This window comes from Scylla paramamosain, chromosome 6 (assembly GCF_035594125.1).
Source record: "Scylla paramamosain isolate STU-SP2022 chromosome 6, ASM3559412v1, whole genome shotgun sequence".
Taxonomy (NCBI): domain Eukaryota; kingdom Metazoa; phylum Arthropoda; class Malacostraca; order Decapoda; family Portunidae; genus Scylla; species Scylla paramamosain.
In genome coordinates, this window is record NC_087156.1 from 14,677,214 (window position 1) to 14,700,996 (window position 23,783).

The window sequence follows — 23,783 nt, forward strand, 5'->3', positions numbered from 1 at the left end:
GCGAAAGAGAAGAGGGAAAATAGGAGGATGTATGACATACTTAAGAAAGTTGTGAGAGAGCATGGAGAGGAGAGAGTGCTAGTTACGGGTGACATGAATGCACATGTGGGAATTCTGGGGGAACAGGTAAACAGGAATGGTGAAATGCTTGGAGAGTTTGTTGATGAACTGGAGCTTGAAAATCTGAATGTTACTTTGGCTGAGGAGCGTGTGACTTGGAGTGCAAGAGAGCAGCAATCGGCAATTGACTACGTGTTGGTGAATGGAAGAATGCGTGAAATTGTGTCGCATATGTGGATAGATGAGGATGGTTTGGTTGATATTGTGTCTGATCACAACATGCTGGTTGTGGAGTGCTTGATGCAGGGTGGGAATGAAGTGAAAGTGGCAAGTAAGAAAAAGAAGTGGAGACTGAGAGATGTAGGGTGGGAGAACTTTCAGGTTGATCTGAGTGAGAGAAGCTGGGACGACAAAAGTGTGCATGAAGTGGAGCATCTGAATGAGAAACTGGTTGAGGACGTGAGGGGTGCTGCTGAGAACTAGATAGGGCTTGTGAGAGTAGGTAGAAGAAAGAATGTATGTAAATCTTGGTGGAATGATGATATCAGAGCGGCTAGGAAGGAGCAAAAGAGAATGAGTAGACAGTGTAGATGGCTGAGGAAAAAGAGGCATGAAAGCCATGAGGCAGAGAATGAGTATCAGAATGCATGGGCAGAGTATGTGAAGCAGCAATGGTTGACAAGACGAATGATAATGAATGCTAAAGTGAAGAGTGAAAGGAGTGTGATCCAATCTTTAAGGGAGAAAGGTATGGAAGGTGGCCGTGAATGGTACAAGTTCATAAGAGGTGAGAATATGTCAGGCAGTGTTGGTGTGGAGTCTAAAAGTGGAGGGTGTAGTTATAACAGAGAAGGAGGGAATCAGGGAGGCGATCAAAGGGTTCTGGGAAGAAGTAGGTGAGGTAGGTGAGATGTTTAGTGTGAGAGAAGGATGTGTAACACTGGAAAGGAAGAATGCAGATGAACTGGATGAAAGAATCAGTAGGGAGGAAGTGGAGAGGTGTGTGAGAAGGCAGAAGAATGGCAAGGCAGCAGGTCCAGATGATATACCCTATGAGTTCTACAAGAATGGTGGGAAGGTAGTGATAGACAGAATGACTGAGTTATTCAACCGAGTGTGGGATGAAGAGAGAGTCCCAAGAAAGTGGAATGAGAGCCGAGTGTGTCTGTTGCATAAGGGAGGATTTAAGAGTAAGAATGAGTTGAAGAACTACAGGCCAATTGCATTAGTGAGTACAATAGGTAAAGTTTTCAATGCAGTGTTGAATGAGAGACTGTGTAAATGGATTGAGAGAGCTGGAGTGCTGGTGAAGAACAGAATGGTTTTCGTAGGGATAGGAGAGCTGAGGACAATATGTTTGTGGTGAATGAAATGATTGAGAAGAAAAAGAAGGATGGGGGTAAATTGTACCTAGGTTTTCTGGATAAAGAGAAAGCTTATGATACAGTGAACAGAGAAATGCTAGGTAGAGTCTTAGAAAAGATTGGATTGAGTGCAAAGATAGTTAACATAGTGCAAAGTATGTATGTGGACACAAGAGCTAGATACAGACTAGGAGACATAGAAACAGACTGGGTGAAGAGTGAGAGAGGAGTTAGGCAGGGCTGTATATTATCACCAACCCTTTTTAGCCTGTATACAGAGGAGCTAGCAGCCAGGATGAGAAGAATGAATGTAAGGATAAGTGTGGTGAATGATAAAGTATGTGTGCTCCTTTATGCAGATGACGTAGTTGTTATGAGTGAATCGGCAGATGAGCTTCAAAGTTTGTTGGATGTAGAGGATGGCTATGGTAAAGACTTTGAAGTAAGGTTTAGCAGTGAGAAAAGCAAAGTAATGATTGTGAATAGGTCAGAGGATGAAAGTAATGTGGTATGGAGACTTGGAGAGAATGAGTTGAGACAGGTGCAAGAATACAAGTACTTAGGGATGTGGATGAGTCCTAGTGGGTGTGCAAAGGCAAAGAGTGAAAAGATAAGTATGGTAAACCAGTGGGTAGGTCGATTGGGAAGCGCGGCAAGGATGAGAGCAAGTATGATGTGTTGAAAGAAGTGTGGAAGAGTGTGGCTGTGCCATGTATAATGTATGGTATGGATGTGATTGCATGGAATGAAAGTGAAATTGATAAGTTAGAAGTGGGCCAGAATAGAGTAGCAAGGATGGCACTGAGTGCACCGAGGTGCACAGCAGTTGAAGCCTTGAGAGGTGACATGGGATGGAGCACCTTTAGAGAAAGACTCACAAAAGCCACACTTAGGTACAAGATTAGGCTTGAGAGAATGGATGATGCAAGAATAGCAAGGAAGGTGTACCTGTGGAATGCAAGTGGAAGCAAATGGAGGAAGAGATGCATGAGAATGACAGACAGGAATGGATTGCAAGTTGTGTGGGCGATAAGAATGGCTGGGAGGAATCAAAATGAGCGTGAATGGGTGGTAACAAGAGGAGGCAGAGTGGGAGCCGAATGGGATGTGAGAAAATGGAAGAATGAGATAGACAAAGAAGTGAAATGTGTGGGACTGGATGAATGGAAGAATGAGATGGAAAGAAAGAAGACCCTGGAATGGTACAAGGAAAAAGAGGCCCCGAGGTATGAAAGGTGGTATGATGGAAGCCTGGGCGGTGATCTCTTCCGAGCGAGGGCAGTGTATGGATGTGAATGCAAGGAGTTACAGGTGGTCTGAGTCCCGCAGCAAAGTGTGCCAGATGTGTGACATGGGAGAGGATGAGACGGTGGAACATGTGGTGCTGGAGTGTGTGAAGTATGCCAGAGACAGGTATGAGATGATGCAAGTGATACTGACTGAGTTAGGGCATGATAGGAATGAAAGAGTGAAGACAGGAAAGGAATGGATGGTGTTGTTGCTGGGACTGTGTAGAGAGGCGAATGAAAGGATGATTGAGGCGGTGAAAGAGTTTCTGGAGAGAATGTGGCGTGCCAGGTGTATGAACAATTAGGACAGAGGCTGCTGTTCGTTTCTCTTTTTTCCCCCTTCTACAGGAGTTGCCGATCCAAAGGCCTGGCTCAGGAGTGATCCTGTGCCACCTATACCATCAACATCAAGATCAAGATCGAGTTACTATGAGTTTGTTTTGGGTGTTTATTTATTTATTTATTTTTTCTAAGTTTGGGTGTGGGATCTTTTGAGTATTTGAGTGTATGGTGTGTATTCAGTGGTGTTGGGGCGTATTCAGTGGTGTTGGTGTGTTTGAATGAATTTTGGGGGTGTTATGGATGCCCTTTGGATGTTTTGAGTGTTTTTGGGTGTTTTTTTTTTTTTTTTTTTTTTGACGAGTTTGGGGTGTTGAGAGTGTTTTGTTTGTTTGGGTGAATTTTTTTGGTATTCTAAGGTGGTGTGGAGTGTTTTGGGGTGTGTTTTGGATGTTTTTAGTGTATTTTGGTTATCTTGGGCGAGCTTTGTGGGTATATCAGGGTATTTTGAGTGTTTTGGATGTTTTTTTTAGTGTGATTTGGATATGTTTCGGTGAGTTTTTTGGGTATTTTGAGGTGGTGAGATGTTTGGGATGATTAATATGTTTTGATTGAGTTTTGTGAGTATATTTTGAGTCTTTTGGATGTTTTAAGTGTGTTTTAGTTGTGATTCAATGAGTTTTGCCATATTTAGCTGCGTTTTGAATGTCTTGAATGTGTCTGGGTGAATTCTGTTAAGGATATTTTGAGTGTGTTTTGGGGTGTTTTGATTTTTTTTTTTTTTTGTGTGTGTGTGTGTGTGTGTGTGTGTGTGTGTGTGTGTGTGTGTGTTTGGGTGAGTTTTGTTGTATTTAAGGATGTTTTCAGTGTGGTTTGGGTGCGTTTGGGTGAACTTTGTGAATGTCTTGGCGTGTTGTGAGTGTGTTTTGAGGTATTTTGGCCACTCACGCCCCCCAGTAACCCAAATAATGTAACCTAAACACCAGAACCTCATCAGTTTGTGAATGCTCAATTGCTGTTGTGTTCTAAATAGATATAAGCTGAATTAGTCTCCAATATAAACTAAATTGTGTCCTGAATACATGCAATCTCCTCTTCAATGACACTCAACTGTCCCCCGCTTCTACACTGAACATCCCCGGTCTGTCCTTTACTTATAATCTGAACTGGAAACTTCACTTCTCATCTCTAGCTAAAACAGCTTCTATGAAGTTAGGTGTTCTGAGACTGCTAACTCTGTACAAGGGCCTTATCCGTCCATGTATGGAGTAGCTTCACATGTCTTCGGGGGGGGGTTCCACTCGTACTGCTCTTCTAGACAGGGTGGAATCAAAAGCCTTTCGTCTCATCAACTCCTCTCCTCTAACTGACTGTCTTCAGCCTCTCTCTCACCGCTGCAATGTTGCATATCTAGCTGTCTTCTTCCGCTATTTTCATGCTAACTGCTCTTCTGATCTTGCTAACTGCATGCCTCCCCTCCTCCCGCGGCCTTGCTGCACAAGACTTTCTTCTTTCTCTCACCCCTATTCTGTCCACCTCTCTAATGCAAGAGTTAACCAGTATTCTCAATCATTCATCCCTTTCTCTGGTAAACTCTGGAACTCCCTGCCTGCTTCTGTATTTCCACCTTCCTATGACTTGAATTCCTTCAAGAGGGAAGTTTCAAGACACTTATCCATCAATTTTTGACCACTGCTTTGACCCTTTTATGGGAATGGCATTTCAATGGGCATTTTTTTATTGGATTTTTGTTGCCCTTGGCCAGTGTCCTTCCTACATAAAAAAAAAAAAAAAAAAATCTAGAGCTGCATTCCCAGTTGGTATGAGATAAATATGTATTCCCACTAGAACAATATGAATGTGTGTTCCTAGTAAATGCAAGATTGATTCTGTTTACAATGTAAGTAAAGTTGGATTTGTGTCTTTGGTAGTTACAGGAAAGAATTTGTTTTCAGTTAGTATATGTGAATGTGTCCCCGAATAGAAATAAGCTGAATTTGTTTTCCTGGCAGGTAGCTGATTCTGTCCTCAGTAGTACATACAAACTGAATCTATTTTAGGGACTAGCACCTTAGTGGACCTTTTTTTCCCATTCCTTTTGTCATCCTAGGCCAGTGCTCCTCTTACATAAAAAAAAAAAAAAAATAGATAAATAAATAAATAAATAAAATCCTCACTAGGTAGTACAAGCTCAATCTATTTGCTCAACAGTTACAAGCTGAATATCTGGGACACTGGAGGTATGTCCTCCTGCCAGACCTACTGGTGAAACTTTTTTGAATGCACTGACAGCCTTATCTGGGTGCTGGACAGTGCTGATGGAAACTGCATAAGAGACTGTCAGGGGGAACTGAAGAAACTGGCGGGAAGTGCATCCAGAAGCAGTGCATGTGTGACGGCATCAATGGCTGCAGTAGTGGAGAGGTGAGGAGACTGCCTTGCTTATGTTACTCACTCAGTCATTCAAGTCCTCATCTCCTTCATTGTTTCATACTAGATTTGTAGATTTTCTTGCATTCTGTTGTTGGTGAGTTGATGTTATTTTGCAGTTATGGCGAGATGGAGACTTCTTTGCTTATGTCACTCATTCACTCAGTCTAGACTTTAATCCCCTTTGTTTGTTTCATACTAGACTTTTGAACTTGTTTAGAGGTTTGTCTAGGACAGAAGATATTGCCATTAAGTAACTCCATTGAATTCGTTGTTTCTGAAAAATGTTACCCCAAACTGAATTAAACATATTGGTGCCAGTCAACTAACACTAGTGTAGATTTTGATTGACAAGTAAACTCTCAATAGCATCATGTAGAGAGTAACAGTATACAACATTACATCCAGACAGTACTGAACGAAATGCCTTCCTTGTGACAGGATGAATTGGTGCAGCTGTGTGGCATTGTTGAGTGCTGGGAGAAGAATGGTGGGTGTGAGCACCTCTGCTTCAAAACTCAGAAGCTGTACTACTTCTGCCAGTGCCAGCCAGCTTACAGATTCAAGAAGTTTAACTGTGAAGGTGAGGACATGACTGTCACTCTTTAGTCTGTATTCTCAAACATCTTGGCCCTTCATCTCTACATCTGACAGTGTAAAGAGGAAGTTAATGGGGTTTCCAAGGGTGTTTTTATTATTCTTGGGATATTCAAACAAGGATTTTGTCTCATGAGTATGATTAAGATCTGTCATCCACATTTGTATACAGTGATGTGCAGAAAGGATACTCTTTAAGATTTAGTATAATTTAGGCTTGTCATATGCATTTCTTATGAGTACAAATCTCATTCTTGTAGATCTCCTTTCTTTAACCTCTCTTCTAAACCTACCACCAAATCTGTGTTCCTGAAGGTGTAATTTTCTGCCACAGACATTGATGAGTGTGTGGCACCCAGGTCCTGCTCCCAGTATTGCACTAACACCACTGGTGGCTTTCACTGCTCCAGTCAGCCTGGCTACTGTTGTGACTCTTCCAACTACACACACTGCAAGGCTGATTCTGGCAATCCCTATCTCATCTGCCATAGGTAATGCAAGTAACTTCAAGCAATGGATGGGACTTTTTTGGGTATTCTGGGACTTTCTTAAACATTGGGATTCTTACTTCATATCCTCCCAGATAATGTAAATCCCTGTAACCCCAAGCAAGAAGGGGACTCTTTAGATATTCTAGGGGTATTCTTAAATGTCCTGGAGTCTTGTCCTGGCTACTTTTAACACAATTACTTTTTTAGGTTTTTCAAGAATTTTATTTAATTGTTTTTAGTTACACCTTTAACTTTGCTTTCATTTCATTTAATTAAAGAAAGAGGAGGAGACCTATAATTACACGTGCACTTTCTCTAATAATTTTCTTTGGCTGCAGATACGACATTTGGATCCTGAGACTGAAGGATGGAGAAGTGACCACCCTTGTCAAGGATGCCAGGAGAACCACTGCTTTCAACTTCCACTACAAAACCAACCAGATCATTTGCTGTGACAACAAGGACAAGAAGATCAAGAGGTGAGTCAAGAGCAGCCCAGACTCCTTAAGTGCTGGTGGAGAAGAATGAGATGACAGTGGATGGTCTTGCAGTCTGGATCCATGGGAACATTTACTTCATAGACATCTCGGCAAACAAGCTCCAGATGATTTCCTGGGATGGCTACTGGACTTGCACCATTGTGACTGATAAACTGGACCTTCCTCGTGCCACTACTGTGAATGCCATTGATAGGTGAGTCTCTTTTCACCTCCTCAGTCCCACAGACACTTGGATCTTGAATTGGATGGTTTTCCTACTTTGTTTATATCATCAGTTGTCTCTGTTGTATGAGGCACTTGAGTTCTGATGGGGATTTAGACTTAAAAAGACCTATATTCATCGATTTCTATTTGTACTAAAATGAGTCCAGAAAAGAGCACTTTCCTTAAATATAGGTAAGGTTTGTCTGTCTCTTTTGTGGTTTAAGTACCTTTGGGTCTTGTTCTCCAGACCTCTGACTTTTCACAACTTGGGGGGGGGGGTCTTGAGTCACCCACATTTACCACCAGTAAACCCACCCTTGGGGGAGAACGTATGTGAGGCCCACGTGTCCACACCTCTCAGGGAAAATCTGTGTATCTGTGGCAATAACTTCTCAGTCTTCCTCGACAGAATTACTTGTATTGATGGTAAGCACAGCCATTACATGTACACAATTGCCCAGAGTGATTATGTCATGAAGTGTAGTGAGATTCATGTCTATAACTTAGAGGAACTGATATATGAGAGTGTCATTTCCATAAACTGATATGTGAGTTTCATGAATTGTTATATGAACTAGTGAGCTTTAACTGGGGATGATAGGTGGAGGTATTCTTTTACTCATAATAATTCTTTCCCACATACATAAACACTTCCCTTGATTCTTACCTTACACTCCTATTTCCTCAGCACAAGCATAAACAAATAGCCTTTAAACACACATCATCACAAAACCTCATCATTTCCAGATACCACTGTTATTGTCTCTCCCCAGTGATAACAATGAGGATGCAACAATGGTGGATACTCTGCTTGCAGGACTCCTCCCTTTGCCAGTGTTTGGTTCACCCAGCAGCAGCACCAGCAGTAGTCAGAAGATGGTGATTGAAGTGTTGAATCCCCAAGCTGGCATGATGCTAGGTGTTGTTCTGGACTCCCTGGTAGTTCTTGACCGTGCTGTTGGAGTGAGTGAACTAAACCTTTACTCCCTTATGTTGTGGGGTCTTGCTATGGATGTGTATGGATGTACTGTGTCTAAGCTGAGGTGTAGTGAAACTTTCCACCAGCAGCTAACAGGGCTAAGAGTGTGAATGATTGTGTGTGTGTGTGATGCTTTGTCTAGGTCATCCCATGTTAGACTACCAGTCTAGTATATAGATAGATACATACTTAACCTTAGCCATGTTGAAACTCATGTATCATTTTGTCACTTAAATATTGCATACATTATTATTATTACCCCTCACAACCAGATCATTTCCCGGTACTAATCTGGTAGTGGATCTTTTTATTCTCTCCTGCCTTTACAAAACATCTACATTGGCCGTTTCTCAACACATATCTACCAGACATCAAATACCTTACAAGTTATTCATGTCACACTGAGAATATTCCACTAGTGATCCCTCATGCTCTTTATATTTACCATTACTTATCTGCAATATGTTCACTACACAGCTGCTGGGTGGGCTCTTGAAGTTGCTATACTATTGAGCAGGATGGCATTGTGCTCCTCCCACAGTAGTATGACTACAGCAACACCCAGAATAAAGTGTTGATTGACCATGATGTGAGTAGTGTGGTTTGCACTTTTTACCTTTATCTGTCTGTGTCTGCATTATTTATATTTGTTCTAGTGGTCTCAGTACAAAGGTTTTGAGGTCTTTTTTGTAATTTTTTTTAGGATTCAGTACTATCAGCACCATTATAATGCTCTTTTATGTTATTTTTTCAGGATTTGTTACTACTAACACCATAGAGGAGAGGGAAGTGGAGGTGCAGTCCTTTGGATTGAGCGTACAAAATAGAGAACAGGCAAGACTACTACTGCAGGTGTGGTCAAAGGGACAGGAGGAGAAGGGTGGATTCTCAGAGATGTACCAAAGAAGTATTGAAGATTGGCCACAAATCTTCATTACTGGTGTAGTGTATTTTATATACCATTTGTAGGTTATGTAGACAGATTTGTAGATGTAAAGTGGGTTTTTTTTGCAGTACCCTATTTACACCTGCAAAAGACAGTAATATGTAGAAGTTGTGCATAACATTGTGACATGAATTTACAGTGTATATATGTATGTAGTACTTAAAAGAAGAAATTGTAGACCAAGAGAGGAAAGTAACCTTGGGACATGATTCCTCTGATCTTCACTCTTCATTCCTGTTAACCATCATGGTCGTTCAGGTGTTAAGGACCAAATGACCAGTATATTCACTCCATGCTGAAATTGACCAATGAGATCACAGCTGAAACACGTGAAGATAATATTCCTTGTTACGAGAGGCTGTTTTCATAATGATGGGCTATAAGCAGCTTGTCGACTAGTCACACCAACCATTGGTCTGTAGATGTCTTGTGGCTGTGTCATGACTGTAGATTAGTGAGTAGTTCTTAAGGCTAGTAGATGAGTGTTTCTGTTCCTCTTGCAAGGTGTGACGTCCATACAAGGACAGCATTGCATGTGGCTTTGTGAGGTGGCAAGAATTGGTGAGCAGAAGAATCTGTTTTCTGCTGTGTCTCAAGTCTAGATCACAAATGTTTTTTTTTTTTTTTTTTTATCAGGTAAAGCACAAAGGTTTTGTCAAGTGTATCATAAGATGATGTGACACATAGGTGACAAATGTGTCTTTCAATGCAACACTTAACTTACGTTTCTGGCCAATGTCTTGTCACGTGCTGCAGGTTTTGTTACCTGTATTTATTTTTATATCTAGTGATATGATAGCTTGTGAGTGATACTTCTATGTTTTTCTAATGGCAACACCTTATTTATTGATATAATAAAAATGCGAAATGTGTTGATTTGTTTTCATATCAGTTGAAAGTGATGCAGAAGAACTGGATTGCAGGTGAAGTGAAATTATTAAAAATTTTTCTTGCATGGCACTACAACAACTAAGGTCATATGAAGCCAAAATATACAAGTGTATCAAAATACTAGTGGTGTTAAATTGAGTTGCACAAGATTGTTATATGAATATTTCTCCAAGTTCTGACTCGTAAAACAAACTGAGGGAATTTAAACACACCAACATTGAAAGCAGTTAATTATAAATAGTTCTACTTGTCTGGGGTCATCAAATAGAAAGAGAAAGATTAACTAATATATATATATATATATATATATATATATATATATATATATATATATATATATATATATATATATATATATATATATATATATATATATATACGCACACACACACACATTAGTTAATTGATCTGACTCTCTCTCTCTCACCGAAATATTCATGACACTATAAATACACAATATGAAGCACACACACACACACACACACACAGAGAGAGAGAGAGAGAGAGAGAGAGAGAGAGAGAGAGAGAGAGCACACGCAGGCACACTTAATACAAACATATTATCACCGACTGTCCACACACTCACACAGCTCACACCGGTGACATAGTCGTGAAGGGTTTTGGATGGGCTTGTGACCTACTCTGGAGAGGACTCTGAGGAGGGCAAGGAGCGTATTAGCAATCCCTAGAGTTCACAACTGACAAACGTTTATGGAGCCTCACCTCAGGGCAGTGTCTTCACAGGGATAAGGAATATAATAGATAATTGCCTGTTAGCTAAATTCCCTAGTGTGGCATCCTGCATCTCCTTTCATCTGAAATACATGCAGTCTTACATGCTTACATACATACACTCTTATTATTTAGAAACATATGAAAGGAAATATGATTAACCTAATGAAAATGAGTACCAGTATCGATAACCGTCTCCCCCCATCTCTCTCTCTACTACTAGTACTACTACTACTACTAAATATTTCTCAATCACTTTATGCTTGAGAGAGAGAGAGAGAGAGAGAGAGAGAGAGATACGCCCTCGTGCGTTTATTTTTTTTTTCCCTACACACCCATGACGTATATTTCAGTAGTCTTGGAAAATAGACTTACCAACAAAGCCTAGGAGTGTCTATTAGAAGCTCTCAAACTGGTCCTAACGAGATTAACGCAGTCCCTGTCATTACCACATACATCTCAACAGTCTCGTTATTTTTGTTTACGATATGAAAAAAGACAACTTGGGATTGCATCAACACTTCCTAGAACAACAAATGAATTAAAATATCTCTCATTTTGCATTGGAAACCACGATATGCCGCGTTATAAGCATTCAGATTCAAATATCATACGATTCAGGACCCGCCTTTTGAAGGGTTCAGGCGTGTCCTGGATGTAATAGAACTTTCCAAGAGATTTTCACTGCTCTTATAAAGAATTAGCAATAACCCTGCATCACGAGTAGGGCAAAAAAAAAAAAAAGCACTTTTGAGAACCAGACTTGACATCCCTGGGGCCTTTGAAGACAATTACTACTAGTCACTACCTGAGAAGCAAAGGCATTCTGATCACTGGCGCTGAACGGAGTATTCAGGCGTTTATATTCTCCCAGCTGTAGTCTGCTATGGGGAGTTGTGGGAAGAGGACGTGTTGACAGTGGCAGCCGTGTATATGTGTGTGTGTATGTGTGTGCGCGCCAGTCACAATGCAGGGCAAGGGCCATGAGAATGACCGTCCATACTACCACCACGCCTATGAGGCCCCCAGCGAGGAGGAGGAGCGGCTTGGCTCTCTCTTCCATCAGCTGGACATGAATGGAGACGGCAGAATAGACGTCCGCGACCTCTCAGAAGGACTTAAGCGACTCAGCCTCCCTCAGGTGCCCGGCGCTGCTGAGGTGGGTGCAGACTACTTGGTGATTGGTGCTGACGCTTCACTCCCTGCCTCTCTCCGTCTATCTCAGGGAGTGACCGCTGCCAGATGTCACATTTTATTCGTGTCCTTGGATTCAATATTAATCTTCATGGTCGTTGTGTATGGCATAGTGTATACTCGCAGTATCTCACCTGGTTGTTTTACTCCTTACCTGTATATTTATCTGTATATGGCTGGCACTAAATGAACTTGTATGCATACCCTATACGTATTTCAAGGTCGTGTATGGTATGGTCTTTATCTTGTTTTATCTTTCTCAATATGTCAGGTACTCTGGCAGTGGACACCTACAGAAGACTACATCTATTCCTTGTGCTTCCCTACATTCTTCTCATTCAAGGTCACTGTATATGTTTTAGGTGTACAATTTTTACTTATCTCCCTTTTTCTGTGAATATATATCTCATATCTAGTATTATGTCAGTGGGCACTAGTGGTCTACGTTTATCCTTGTGTTTCCTTGTTTTTGTCAAGGTTCCAAGGTTGCCAGATTTTTTGCCTCAACAGTAATTGAATACAAGGTTAAAATTGCACTAGGTCCAGTGAGAAGCTGGATGCTGCTCTGTTCTCCTCCTCTCTCTCTTTTTCTCTGACACATTACTAATTTCTGTCACATTTTAGTACCTGCTGTTCTCCCATTTCTCTGTATATTCTCCCCTTACATCTGCTGTATCTGCCATATTGTATTCACAAAATATTCTCTAAGTTAACTCACTTATTTCTTTCTTTTCGTCAGGATGTTGTGTCTGATTCTTTAATCTCTTCACATTCCTTTTCTTCCTTACTTGGCCTGTCAGATCTGTCGTACACACTACTTGTACTGCCACCATTCATTCTTGTCATGACCACACACACATTTCTCAAGTATAATTCATTACAACAGCTTGGATCCTTGACCTCACCACAATATTTGCCCTACATGTCCTATTTAATATTGTATATATGTAATGTCTCATGGCTTGCAATACTTGAGAGATAAGAATGAAAGAATAGCCTTGTGAAGGGGCAGCCAGAGTGTCATGCCCCTTATTGGAGCATCACAGATGCACATAGAAGCTGATCTGAAGGTGAGATAATTTTTTTCCTCAGAGAAGCACTGGGACTAAAGATTGAATCCCTGACACAGAGGAATAAAGGACAGTGCCTTAGACATCTAGACCAGGTTCTAAGATTTTTATTTATTTATTTATTTTTTATTTATTTATTTATTTATTTATATTTTTTTCTATACATCAGGTCACTGCTGAATTCAACATAGACAACATGAGGGTATCAAATGTTTTGCCTCTTGCTAGTTCACCACAACAGGAGATGTCAAAGGTTTTGCCTCTTGCCAGTTCACCATCTGTCTATGTTCACATGTCTGAAACTTCATGTCGTGGTGGTTTTGCCATGGTTCAGTGCTTTGGGGGCAAGGGGTGCTCAAGCACATGGGTTCCAATCCTGGTCATGGTCAGAGGACAAGAAAGGCATCCACTCAATGTAATGGTTCTCAGAATGGCAAAACTAAAGTCTTTCATTAGGAGAGACAGTCCTAGCCTTAATACACTAGGGAAACCAGATAGGGAAACAAGAGAGAGAGAGAGAGAGAGAGAGAGAGAGAGAGAGAGAGAGAGAGAGAGAGAGAGATTTTGTTACTCGGTATATTTTGACATCGATTAGTGAACTTATTCAACTGAAATATACAGATATGTACTATAAAAACTCATATTCTTATAAACTAAATTATATGACTCCCTTTCTTTCTCTTTCATGGGATTTTTTTTTCTTACAATAAAACCATCAGTCAATGACAAACTCATAAAACCCCCATCTGCCACCATGGAAGTCCATTATTGCACTTGTGATGAATCATAAGTTACATCCTACTTTTTGCTTCTCACATCAATGTCCTTTGCCCTGAAAATATCCAGCAGAAGAATTCCAGTAGGGAAGACAGAATAGGTTGCTGAGGTATTTAATTCTCCTTTCCTGTAACAGTTATAGTAAGATAAAACACAGAATAAGGGCACAGTGTTCAAAAGTTTACCTTAACTGTTTACCATCTTTCTGTGGGAGCTATTTCTGAACTGCTGCAGTAAGATCTACATGTACACACAAACTCCTTATGCACCCACAGCAGGGCAGGAGTGTTCACCTCCCTGGTTGAGTTGTATTATGTTAAGAGGTGTCACCATCAATGAGCTTGGGATCATAATTCTCTCTCTCTCTCTCTCTCTCTCTCTCTCTCTCTCTCTCTCTCTCTCTCTCTCTCTCTCTCTCTCTCTCTCTCTCTCTCTCTCTCTCTCTCTCTCTCTCTCTCTCTCTCTCTCTCTCTCTCTCTCTCTCTCTCTCTCTCTCTCTCTCTCTCTCTCTCTCTCTCTCTCTCTCTCTCTCTCTCTCTCTCTCTCTCTCTCTCTCTCTCTCTGTGTGTGTGTGTGTGTGTGTGTGTGTGTGTGTGTGTGTGTGTGTGTGTGTGTGTGTGTGTTGGACAAACTGCTTGCATCACACCACATGTTGAGAGAGGTCATTCCAAAGCATAAGATTCCTCTTACAACATGTTTTCTTTATTGTGAGAATTGAAAACACTTGCTCTCTGTATTTCAGTATGATTCAAGTTTTGAAATATTTTATTGTAGTAATAGCCATGTGTAAGGATGAGAGGACATGGGTTTGAACATTGGGCTGGGCAAAACCTAGTCTCCTTGGAGGTCATAGCCTTTTCACTTTACTATTTGCTGGAATTTGCACTTGGAATATATTACTGTGGTGTCTGCCTATCTTATGTTGTTAATGTTCTTTCCTCCTACTCTTTTGCCTCCATATGAGACACCTCATCAAATAACCTCTCACTATTATAAAGAAAAGAAGTCTAGTGATGTGGCCTGGAAAAAAAGAGAATTACAAAGAAATAGACAAAATACTGAGATATTGTGTTATCTTTGTAGCTATGTTGCATGACTATAACCATAAGTGTTTCAGAGACTTAGTGAGATAATGATATGTTTTTGGAATTTCTTGGGAACTTGCTAAGCAGTTCTCTATCCATCCTTTTAACTTTGTATTTTTTATACAGCATCATAATATACATAAGTGTTTTGAATGGCATCTGAACAAGTTTTTTTTTAATTTATTTATTTACTCTTTTTTTAAAACTATTTACCCATCATTTACCTGTTGTACCTCCTCTTCCCTCTGACAGCTGCTGATCCAGAGGGCAGATGTCAACAAGAGCAACGATCTGACACTTGCTGAGTTTGTCAACTATGTTCAGGAACATGAGAAGAGATTACTACTGGTTTTCCACACACTTGATGCCAACAGTGATGGTATGCATCCTACCCCTCCCCATTCTCTCTCTCTCTCTCTCTCTCTCTCTCTCTCTCTCTCTCTCTCTCTCTCTCTCTCTCTCTCTCTCTCTCTCTCTCTCTCTCTCTCTCTCTCTCTCTCTCTCTCTCTCTCTCTCTCTCTCTCTCTCTCTCTCTCTCTCTCTCTCTCTCTCTCTCTCTCTCTCTCTCTCTCTCTCTCTCTCTCTCTCTCTCTCTCTCTCTCTCTCTCTCTCTCTCTCTCTCTCTCTCTCTCTCTCTCTCTCTCTCTCTCTCTCTCTCTCTCTCTCTCTCTCTCTCTCTCTCTCTCTCTCTCTCTCTCTCTCTCTCTCTCTCTGAAGGAGACATTATGTCACCAGTAAGCAGTAGTGGGGCCAGGACAAGTATGCATTCTGAATGGGTGGAGATGTACAGCATTTCTTGACCCTCTAAATGGCATAGCATTGTAAAATAATATTAATTAGGTGCAAGACATTCTTATTTGTATATACTGTATTTACTTGGTACTAGCTACCACAGGCCAAGTTGACAAGAGAAGACTTGCTTGTGTTGAAGCCTACCCTTCTTTTTATATATTTGTTTATGTGTGCAGTAATTGGTGATTTTTTAAGAAAAAGTTATCTGCTTGTGTGTCTCATTACCCACTTGAAATGGAAAACTGGCTCACAACTTTTGAGCTTTTCTCCACGAATTTATTATTGCTGAAATTAAAGTGTTGTGTGTTGTGCTTTCTGAAGCTGCAGTTCTAATTCTCTTACAGCACTGCTGTTTTTCTGCCTTTTATTTTTTCTTGGCTTACCATGGTAAAAATAACCAGAATATGCTGTCATCATTTATGGAACTGAAAATATTTCTTATCCTTTTGTTGATTAAAATGTGAATTGTTTTTCATATATATATATATATATATATATATATATATATATATATATATATATATATATATATATATATATATATATATATATATATATATATTTTTTTTTTTTTTTTTTTTTTCTTTCTTTCTTTCAGATTCAAACTCCAAACTCATTATTTAACCAGAATATTGATATGCACGCACAATGTATTTACCTAGTTGTTTACCTAGTTGTTTAGTACAGGGTCCGAGCCAAAGCTCAATTAGTCGTGTGTGTGTGTGTGTGTGTGTGTGTGTGTGTGTGTGCGTGCTCATTATTTAACCAGAATATTGATATGCATGCACAATGTTTGTGTGTGTGTGTGTGTGTGTGTGTGTGTGTGTGTGTGTGTGTGTGTGTGTGTAAGGTTGAGACAGGATTATATTTATCATTAATCATTATTATCATTCTTATCATTGGCACTGGATGTTTACAGACAGTTGTGTGTGTGTGTGTGTGTGTGTGTGTGTGTGTGTGTGTGTGTGTGTGTGTGTGTGTGTGTGTGTGTGTGTGTGTGTGTGTGTGTGTACAAAATCATGTCTGTACTGTGGTGGCCTGTTTTCACTCATAAATCATTCCTATCATTCTTTTATGGACATTTACAAGTCCACTTGAGGACAAGGCCTTTACATCTGTCTGACATTGTTTCAGTCCACACCAGCAGTTTTATTCATATTGATTATTCTTATTGATTCTCATTTCTCTTCCTTGACTATCTGATTTATCACATGATCAGAGCTTAGCAAAACTTGCTATACCATGTTATTTTATTAATAGTAATAAGAAAACATGTCTTCTGTGATCCTTGATACTCTGCCATTGTTTTTGTTGTGCCTATCATTGTTCCTCCCACTTCATACATGCTTAGTTTTCAGTTTACAATCTTTGTTAAAGCCTCTGTTCTCTGCCATAAACTAGTGAAATATACCATACTCATATACAGTCAGCTTTATAACATACATCTTTTGTATATATGTAAAAGAGTTGTTACCTGATTTTTACTATTGAATAGCATCTTATCTCATGCTTACTTGTTTTCAGAAATGCTTTTATTTATCCATCTATCTCAGATTCCTTGCTTTCTTTGGGAACATCCCCCAAAGAAGGTAACCACAACAGGAGAGCTTCCACTTTTCCCTGCCCAGACAGTACTTTCAAATTTGTCTGAGGTGTCCCCATTGGTGAAGATGCTGCCTTGGTGTATAGGAAGACAGTAAAAAATTTTTTATTTACATTGATGCTTTGATAATACATGATAATCTGCCAGCTTCAGGTGTGAAAGAAGTCACATTGTTCCAGAAATTTGTCTAGGTCATGTCTTTAATTTACCTTCATTGTGGTTGGCTTAAGTCAGTGAGAGGGAGTTAGAAGAATTCACTAAATATAGTTTGAGATATGAGCAGTTCAGTTCCTGTATGTGACATGTTTTCGTGTAATGGTTGCAAAATGGCTCATTATTGATGTCGATTAGTGTAATGGATAAACCTTGTCCTCTTTCAGACTTTGGAACTCCTCCACTGGGCACTCAGTCTTCAGGCAGATGTGTGGTGATGGATAGGATTGCAACTCATTCCTTTAGTAGCTGAAATGTGGTGCTTGCTGCAGTATTTTGATAATTGCCTCCCTTGGTAGTCTATGTGTAACTTAATTTATCTTATTCATTCCTCCCTTACAGGTCGTGTGGATGAGAAGGAACTAAGATCATCCTTCCACAGATTGGGGATTGATATCGATCATGATGAAGCAAAGCGACTCCTCAAGCGGTGAGTGTACTTAGCTGTGTTATGTGTTGATGAAAGCATATTATAATATGTACTATTTCTTACACCCATCTCAGCTTCCTTACTTCCACTCCTTCCTATTTGTGACTTTCTTACTGAGCTACATGTGAACATTTTGGAATGGGATGCCAGTAAAGACATGCAGCCATCCACAAATTTATATACATAATGTGTGTCAGTTGTGATTGCCGGACTGGTAGTTGTTGGAAAATATAACAATATATTTTTTATCTATTTATCTATTAATACCAATCATTTCATTCTCTCTCTCTCTCTCTCTCTCTCTCTCTCTCTCTCTCTCTCTCTCTCTCTCTCTCTCTCTCTCTCTCTCTCTCTCTCTCTCTCTCTCTCTCTCTCTCTCTCTCTCTCTCTCTCTCTCTCTCTCTCTCTCTCTCTCTCTCTCTCTCTCTCTCTCTCTCTCTCTCTCTCTCTCTCTCTCTCTGATTATTTCTTTGAAGGGACTGGTCATGATAGAAAACTCCATCTTTCTCCCATTTCTACCACAACCTCATTACATGGTTAAGGTCTTGTCTCTCATCTGGCATTCATTCTTCCCTGTCTTTCAGCCACACTTATCTCACAAACTCATTCTCAGTCACTCTTAACACATGTGCAAACTGTTCAGTGTACCACAAGTCACTCATTCAGCAACTTTACAATCTGTTCCATTTGCTGTTTCACCGATCCCTGAATTTTCATAGACATCACATTGCTCTCAAAGAAACAAATCAGTCGTTCATTCAGGTACCATGCCATTTGGAGTGGATGATAATTTTTATGCAATAATTTTTGTCTTTGGTCTTTTAAATGGTGTTGATCATCTTCCCTGTCTCTAACCACAATGTTACTGTCTTATCATTTTTATTCTTTTTTGCTGTGGTTTCTCCCCTCCAGCTTTCCTGGGATAACTCATCAGTGCTAAGCACAAATGTGTACTTACATTATGTGGGCCAGAACTGAAATCTTGAAAATGTGCACTTCTCACCACTGTCTTGTGCTTACTTAATCTATACCTGCTTTCACCGGTTGGGTTGCTTCAGCCACTTTCTGCTGGTTCTAGGAGATTCTTTCTCACTCTTACTGGTGGCCAGATTGAATGTAAAATAAGGAATGAAATATGGAGCTATTGTAAAATAGTCATGAGGCAAGAGGGGATGTGGATTTTGGGAGTATTGAGTTCATCAAGCACCTGTGATTTGTCAAGTAACCCGAGCTGCTTCCCTATTGGCTAAGTTGTTTGCCCTTCTGCTCTCGGGTTGTGGTTCCTAATCTGCTGTTTTTCCCACCAAAGTTGAGCTATTTTGAGTGTGAATAGAAAGAAACACAATTTTAAGTGTTGAGCACAAGGTTTTGAAGCCCATGCATTAGAAAATCCCTTAACTATATGGCTTCATTGCCCCTCTGGTTCTGGATGCTTAACATATAAGCTGTACCACCTCAAACCAGGGCATACCAACTTGTATAGCCTCAAATTAGGGCACAGCCAGAACATACTCAGTACATGGAAATACTAAGCAGCTGGTCTGGTAGTGCAGATGAATCTTAGGTTTGTGAGAAAGGTGCCATCTCAGGGATTGAACCAGGGACATGTAAAGGAACTACAAGTATTTATGTTTAGATTTAGTCTTAAAGAGAATGAAAACTGTTAATTTTCTTGATGCTAGAAATTTGAGTATCTGGAGGATGTTGGGTTATTCAGTATATATTTCTCACCTCAACCATATATTGCCCATTTTACTTGAGATGAATGGTTTAGCAAGTGTGCTGTACATTACAAACTGGAGTATACATTATAGAGATAAACATGGGACTATGTAGGGTAGGTTAGGTTAAGTCTTTCTAGGTGTAGTGAGTGGCGTTGGCTACATTGTGATGGGGAAACTGAGCCTGGTGACATGCAAGAGTTAGATATTGTGGATGGGATGTTCACTTCAGGGGAAAGAGAGAGAGAGAGAGAGAGAGAGAGAGAGAGAGAGAGAGAGATGATACAGCAGAAATTAATGTGTGGAAAGGCAAGCTATAATAGTGTTTAAGTTTCCATATCGCATTTTCATTGTTGAGTTTGCCTGATCCATTGATGTCAACTTTCTCTCTCTCTCTCTCTCTCTCTCTCTCTCTCTCTCTCTCTCTCTCTCTCTCTCTCTCTCTCTCTCTCTCTCTCTCTCTCTCTCTCTCTCTCTCTCTCTCTCTCTCTCTCTCTCTCTCTCTCATGGACCTGGGAGATAGTATTTCCTCATCCCTACCTTTTTCATCTTTCAAATACTTGACTTCACTTAAGTATGATGTCATAATACATGGAAGGCACGAGATATTTTAAGATTCCGTGCAGAGAGAGAGAGAGAGAATTTCCTTTCTTGTAGGTCTTATAAATCGATGGATTGGTATTGAAACGATGCTATTAAAACGTGTATTATTTCTTTTAATATCTACTTATAATGATCAACATTACAAGATGACTCGTAACATTATCATTGGTTGATTCGTTGATATAAATAGTCCTCCGCTATCTTCGTATCTCCGACTGCCCCTCACTAAAAGTACAAGCTGGGAGATGTTTTCTCATTGGTGCACAGCTGCAGTGAGGGGATGAGGGGGCGAGTCCTGTGCTGAGGGTATGCAAAATATTCCCGATAGCCGGGTGTGGACTGTCTGGCATATTGAGTAATGTTGGGACGGCGCCTGGCCTCACTTGTCGCTTCCTGCTGCTCCTGGCAGTGAGGTCCCAGCTCTTGTGGTGGTAGTGCGCGGTGCCAGCGAGTGTGCCTACGCCAAGTGAAGCATGAAGACAGAGGACACTGTCGCCCGGAGGACACACCACCAGGACATGGGTTTCGTTGATCCCTTGCGGACTGGCCAGAGTTCGCTCACCACACACCATGATCACTTTCAGGAGGGAACCGCGGCTCCTCAACATAATGTTGCTGCAAGGGCACTTTCAGGCCTCGGTGGGCGTAGTGGCGCCGCGGCGGGAGTGTTAGTAATGGTGTATGGATCGGCAGAAACTTGTGCAAGGACTCAATGTGGATTAACTTTCATGCCATTCATGTCTCTCAAGGCCCGCCAGCGCCGGCAGTCCCAGAGCAGGTAATGTGCACAGTCTTCCAGCCACAGGTGTTGCTGGCAAGCCAACATGTGTATATGCATGAAACGTTGGAAGTTTTATACTGCCAAGAACCGACTATGATTAGTGTAGTTCATCTTTTATCACCAAATACTGTATCATCCATGTGATTTATGTTCTACATCATACTGTGAAGGTTGAATACGAAGTAGAATAGCAAATTATATATTCATTCGATTAATATTAATTATACTCTCACGAAAGTTATATTCTACCAGGCTTTGCTCGCTCCGCGCGTTACATTGGCTATAGATTTTGGTAACCGATTGGGCAGTACTAGTTTTCTTGGGGACGCTCTGCCTTTATTGGTTTAAATCCTTCTTAATAATAATAATATTAATAATAATGATAATAATAATAATAACAATAATAGTTTAACATTAATAATTATTTGCTAAGAAATCGAATACAATTAATACAAAAGTATAATGAAGGTACAATGAGGAAGTAGTTTGTACATAATGTGTATTCCTTCATATTCACATAATAAAAAGCGTAGAGAGAGAGAGAGAGAGAGAGAGAGAGAGAGATTATGCAGCAAGTCAAACCCAAACGTTTTATTGAGAGCCGTTCATTACTGTGATCTTGAACTGTACATCAAAGTTCACTGGTCTTGTATTGCTCTCTCTCTCTCTCTCTCTCTCTCTCTCTCTCTCTCTCTCTCTCTCTCTCTCTCTCTCTCTCCGTCCCATATTCCTCAAGATTCGCCATCTCATCCTTATTATTTTTAACGAACTCTGATGAATACTGCCAGGAATTGCAAGGGTGTTTCATGATTACACTAATAGTTTAACAAGAATTCTGCATCAGTGTCAGGGAAGAAACACCCATGAGAAGCCAAGTAATCATCCCTGTGGCTTTTGAGAATAGTCCTTAATGAGAGAAGAAAGCGTTGCAGAATTCTCTCTCTCTCTCTCTCTCTCTCTCTCTCTCTCTCTCTCTCTCTCTCTCTCTCTCTCTCTCTCTCTCTCTCAGATCTAAGTACAGAGGAAAGGATGATATATATAAGTTCTTGACAAGTTGCATCGTGGCCAAAATTAGATAAGTCTGATAAGTTGGACAGTAGAATAAAATATTCCAAATTGGGGAAATAAATGAAAGATATAGGTGACGCCGTGGTCTTAATAAATTTTCCCGTTTTCTTTCGAGATTTAGTGATTAACACGTACATAAATAGACTGGCATATACCTTACAAAATATCCTGACACCTGCTTTAAGTCATCATCACCATTGCGTCCCACTTACCGACTTCTTGCTGCCTCTGCTTGATTTTCTTTTTCACAATCATGGAACTAATTTAGTTAGCGCGGGAAAGGAGTTGAGTGTGCTAATAATAGTGATGGTGGCAGTGGCAGCAGCGGTGGTGGTGGTGGTGGTCGGTTAGGAAAGGAATGCCCGCCCTTGACTGGTAATGTCTGGAAGTCTGGCTGTAACTGCATTCTCAAACTTTAGGTCGTCTCAACTCGGCCACTTTTAACTGGCTGTAGTGGATGATAGTGCTTTTTCTCATATTTCCCTCATATTTCCCAGGTTGCGGTGGTAGTTTAACCGGCTCTACTCTAGTGGAAGTTATTGGGGTTCTTTGGACATTTTGACGGTTCTAGTGTTAGTTTTAAAAATGATTCTGCATCATCAATGGGGAAAACGGTGATGAGAACGTGACTAATCATCCCTGTGGCCTTTAAAAATAGTCGTGATGAGAACGAAGCGTTTCAAAATGCGGGCCCTGTTTTTTCCTCGTCATGACTTTTGACAACAGTATTTGAAGTGAGGAGGATGAAAACAATTAACACCGGAACTTGATTGGCTAATCTGACGAAACCTTTAGTTTTGAACTTTAGAATTTTAATAACGTTTCTCTTGATTTAAGCAGATGTCATCCAATTTGCACGTAAAAAAAAAAAAAAAAGGTATATTAGCAGACTGATAAATAGATATGAGCTTCGTCCGTTTGCCGCGTCAACCAACGTAAGGCTGTCATTGTAATCATCATCGCCATTATCATCTCCCCTTATCATAAAGCTCGCCACGACGTCACTATTTACCAGATTATTCCCAAGGCCATGCAGGTTCTTCCGACGTTATTCCCAGTATCTTGAGTGACGCCCAGTACTCTACACATTCCCATGGACTTCGATCTTTCTGCCAGATACCATCTGTCTTTCTTAAGCTCTTCTATCCATCCCATCCCGTCTTGATAATAATCCCTGCTTGGTAAGGCCCCGTATTCAGAAGCGCTTTGCTCTCTCACCACGGCTATTGTCCAAGGCCACATACACGATTAGCCGGGTTCTCAAGAGTGTTTCTCCCGTTAATAATATAAAAAAATCTTATTAATCTAGAACCCTAGAAACACTCTTAAAAACACTTGTAACTTCACCATAAGTGTTTTGAAAATAGTGGAGGTGTGGACATAAGTGTTTCAGAGTATGATCCTATCGTCTAGTCTCTCTCAGGTGTCCAGTCAACCTCACCTCGGGAAGTGTAGCCCTCCAGAATGCTGTATTGAAAGTGTACATTGAAGATCATACAGTCTCCTTGACCATGAGTGGTGAGAAGAGTGGTGATAAGAAACGACACTGATGTTTCGTAAAGTAAGACGTGGATCGTTCAAAGTAAAGTGAGGGAGAAAGTATAAATTCTCTCTCTCTCTCTCTCTCTCTCTCTCTCTCTCTCTCTCTCTCTCTCTCTCTCTCTCTCTCTCTCTCTCTCTCTCT

At 40.5% G+C, this 23,783-nt stretch overlaps 2 protein-coding genes across 9 annotated transcripts in view; both read left to right on the forward strand.

Moving 5' to 3' along the window:
* The first annotated feature begins 910 nt into the window (after nt 1-910).
* Nucleotides 911-10,011, forward strand: LOC135101328 (low-density lipoprotein receptor-related protein 8-like). Of its 6 annotated transcripts, none has more exons than XM_064005167.1 (8): nt 911-3,157; nt 5,204-5,416; nt 5,864-6,005; nt 6,354-6,510; nt 6,849-6,989; nt 7,988-8,177; nt 8,671-8,782; nt 8,948-10,011. In XM_064005167.1, exons 2-7 carry the CDS (start codon nt 5,381-5,383, stop codon nt 8,704-8,706), a joined length of 702 nt encoding a protein of 233 aa, XP_063861237.1. In that variant the 5' UTR covers nt 911-3,157; nt 5,204-5,380; the 3' UTR covers nt 8,707-8,782; nt 8,948-10,011. The 6 variants fall into 6 exon arrangements, with proteins under 6 accessions (XP_063861237.1, XP_063861235.1, XP_063861239.1 ...); XM_064005165.1 differs by having other exon boundaries at nt 911-3,146; XM_064005169.1 differs by having other exon boundaries at nt 911-3,136.
* A 1,544-nt stretch (nt 10,012-11,555) lies between these two features.
* The window catches only part of LOC135101331 (mitochondrial adenyl nucleotide antiporter SLC25A23-like), a 33,806-nt gene continuing 21,578 nt past the window's right edge, over nt 11,556-23,783 (forward strand). Inside the window, exons 1-3 of one of the 3 annotated variants that reach the window (XM_064005172.1) lie at nt 11,556-11,921; nt 15,141-15,267; nt 17,839-17,926. In XM_064005172.1, the coding sequence (XP_063861242.1) occupies nt 11,730-11,921; nt 15,141-15,267; nt 17,839-17,926 (407 nt within the window). In that variant the 5' untranslated portion in view covers nt 11,556-11,729. Of the gene's footprint in view, nt 11,922-15,140; nt 15,268-17,838; nt 17,927-20,345; nt 21,029-23,783 lie in introns of those variants that run through there. The other 2 variants (XM_064005171.1, XM_064005173.1) reach the window with 2 other exon arrangements.

Bases quoted from the DNA above. Each gene is read 5' to 3' on its own strand.
- LOC135101328 (XM_064005167.1), top strand. From the start codon at position 5,381: ATGTGTGACGGCATCAATGGCTGCAGTAGTGGAGAG. The intron at 5,417-5,863 runs GTGAGGAGACTG...TCCTTGTGACAG, and splicing joins ATGGCTGCAGTAGTGGAGAG to GATGAATTGGTGCAGCTGTG. The intron at 6,990-7,987 runs GTGAGTCAAGAG...GTCTCTCCCCAG, and splicing joins AAGGACAAGAAGATCAAGAG to TGATAACAATGAGGATGCAA.